We start from the raw sequence: 1,693 nt of genomic DNA on the forward strand, positions 1-1,693 counted from the left end.
CGGCTCGGCGGCTCCTTCCAGGCCCTTCCCCCTCGGCGCGCCGCTCCTCGGGGCGCAGGCCCGGCCGGCCGCCCGTGCCCGCGCCGCCCCCCCCCCCCCCCCCCCGCGCCCCCCCCCCCCCTCCCCCCGCCCCCCCCCCCGCGGCCCGCAGCCCCCCGCGCGGCGCCCTCCCTCGGTGCGGCCTAGCCGGCCCCGGCTGCGGCGGGATCCACGGCTTTGCCCGGCCCGGCCCGCCGGCCGCCCCGGCTCCGGCCCCGGCCCCGGCTCGCCGAGGCAGCCCGCGCCGCCCCCGCCGCTCCCCCTTCCTCGGCCCCGGGCCGCCTCCCCACTCTGTGCCCCTTCCCAGGTCCCCGGTCCCCCGCCGCCCGGCCCCCTCCCCGCGGGCGCGCCTCTCTCCCGCCCCCGCGCCCCGCCGCGGCTCACCCGCTGGCCACCTCTGTCCTCATCTTCGTCTCCAGAAGTGCGTGCGGCCTCCCTCCTGGGTGCCGGGAGCTCCGGAAACTGGCCCCGGCGTCTGCGGCCCTGCGCAGCCGCCGCGCACCCGCCGTGCGGGCAGAGGGCCGTGGCCGCGGCCGGCTGCGCTCCCGGGCACCGCGGTGCCCCCGGCGTGGTGCTTTTGAACCCGGGGGAAGAGCCTCTCAGGGCCGATTCTAGTTTCAGAGAATCACAGTTCCCAAATGTTTGCAGGTAACGCGCGCGTCGGAAGGTCCCTGGCGTTGTAGTTAAAAATAATTAAGATGAAAAGGAAAGTTTTTCATTAGGACTGGGGAATGGACTTGGTCTTCTTGCCCAGGTTAATGCTATTGTAAACCCCTCGCAGGCAGGGCCGTTGGCGGTGTCCTCCCCCTCCCTCTCCGGCTGGATTGTTCCTGGGGGAAATGCAGGCACAGTCGCCTGGGGCCAGACCCGCACACATCCTGGAGCTGGTGTGGAGGGAGCCGGGGACCCCAGCAATGTTGGGGGGGCGGGTTTGCAAATTGCAAGAGGGGAGAAAACTAATAAGCATGGGTTGACCGTTGGAATAATCCAGGAACTTCCCTAAATTATACCAGCTACAAATTGGCAAATGAAGGAAAGACCCACTGCCTGCGCCCATCTCCACCACCTCCTAGGTCAGAACTTCCAAAGACGCGGGGTCTGCTCGTGTCCGAGCCACCGCAGCCCGGATTGCTACTGTCCCATTGTCTAGTTCCTTCCCACACACCTGCCAACAGGGTGCTCCGGGTCGTGGGTGCTCCCTCCGGATAGACCAACCAGTGGTCACCAAACACATGCCCGGCTTTCTTAGGAGATGCAGTATTTTAAAATAATTACGTACACCTGTTTTATTACATGTTTTATAAAACATGTCCTAGAATAGGAATAGAAACAGGAACAGGAAAAAAATCAAGATAAAGATGAAGTACATTTTTAAATTCCTACTCTTCAGTGAATGTTACTGGCCGTCATAACTGCAAGAGATCCTTGTCCAAGGCAGATAAAGACGGAAGAAGTGTGCCCTTGATGGCCTTTATTTAATCATGACATTCATTTTCCAATCCGTTCACCACGATGCAAAGGTTTTAATTGAAATTCATCTAGTAAATTAACATTTTAAGTCAATTAGTCCTTGAATGGTTGGAAGGTATTGCATTTTATAATTTTTTAAAAAAGATTTTATTTATTTGACAGAGAGACAAAGACAGAGAGAGAG

The 1,693-nt window shown here is 60.3% G+C and overlaps 1 protein-coding gene across 1 annotated transcript in view; it reads right to left on the reverse strand.

The window, feature by feature from the left end:
• ARHGEF11 (Rho guanine nucleotide exchange factor 11) overlaps positions 1-462 on the reverse strand; it is a 76,786-nt gene extending 76,324 nt beyond the window's left edge. Inside the window, exon 1 of the mRNA XM_032844971.1 lies at positions 424-462. Within this exon, the coding sequence (XP_032700862.1) occupies positions 424-446 (23 nt within the window). The 5' untranslated portion in view covers positions 447-462. The remainder of the gene's footprint in view (positions 1-423) is intronic.
• Between the last annotated feature and the right edge of the window lie 1,231 nt (positions 463-1,693).

The sequence above is a fragment of the Lontra canadensis genome, unplaced genomic scaffold (genome assembly GCF_010015895.1).
Source record: "Lontra canadensis isolate GAN:19392208 unplaced genomic scaffold, GSC_riverotter_1.0 scaffold160, whole genome shotgun sequence".
NCBI lineage: Eukaryota > Metazoa > Chordata > Mammalia > Carnivora > Mustelidae > Lontra > Lontra canadensis.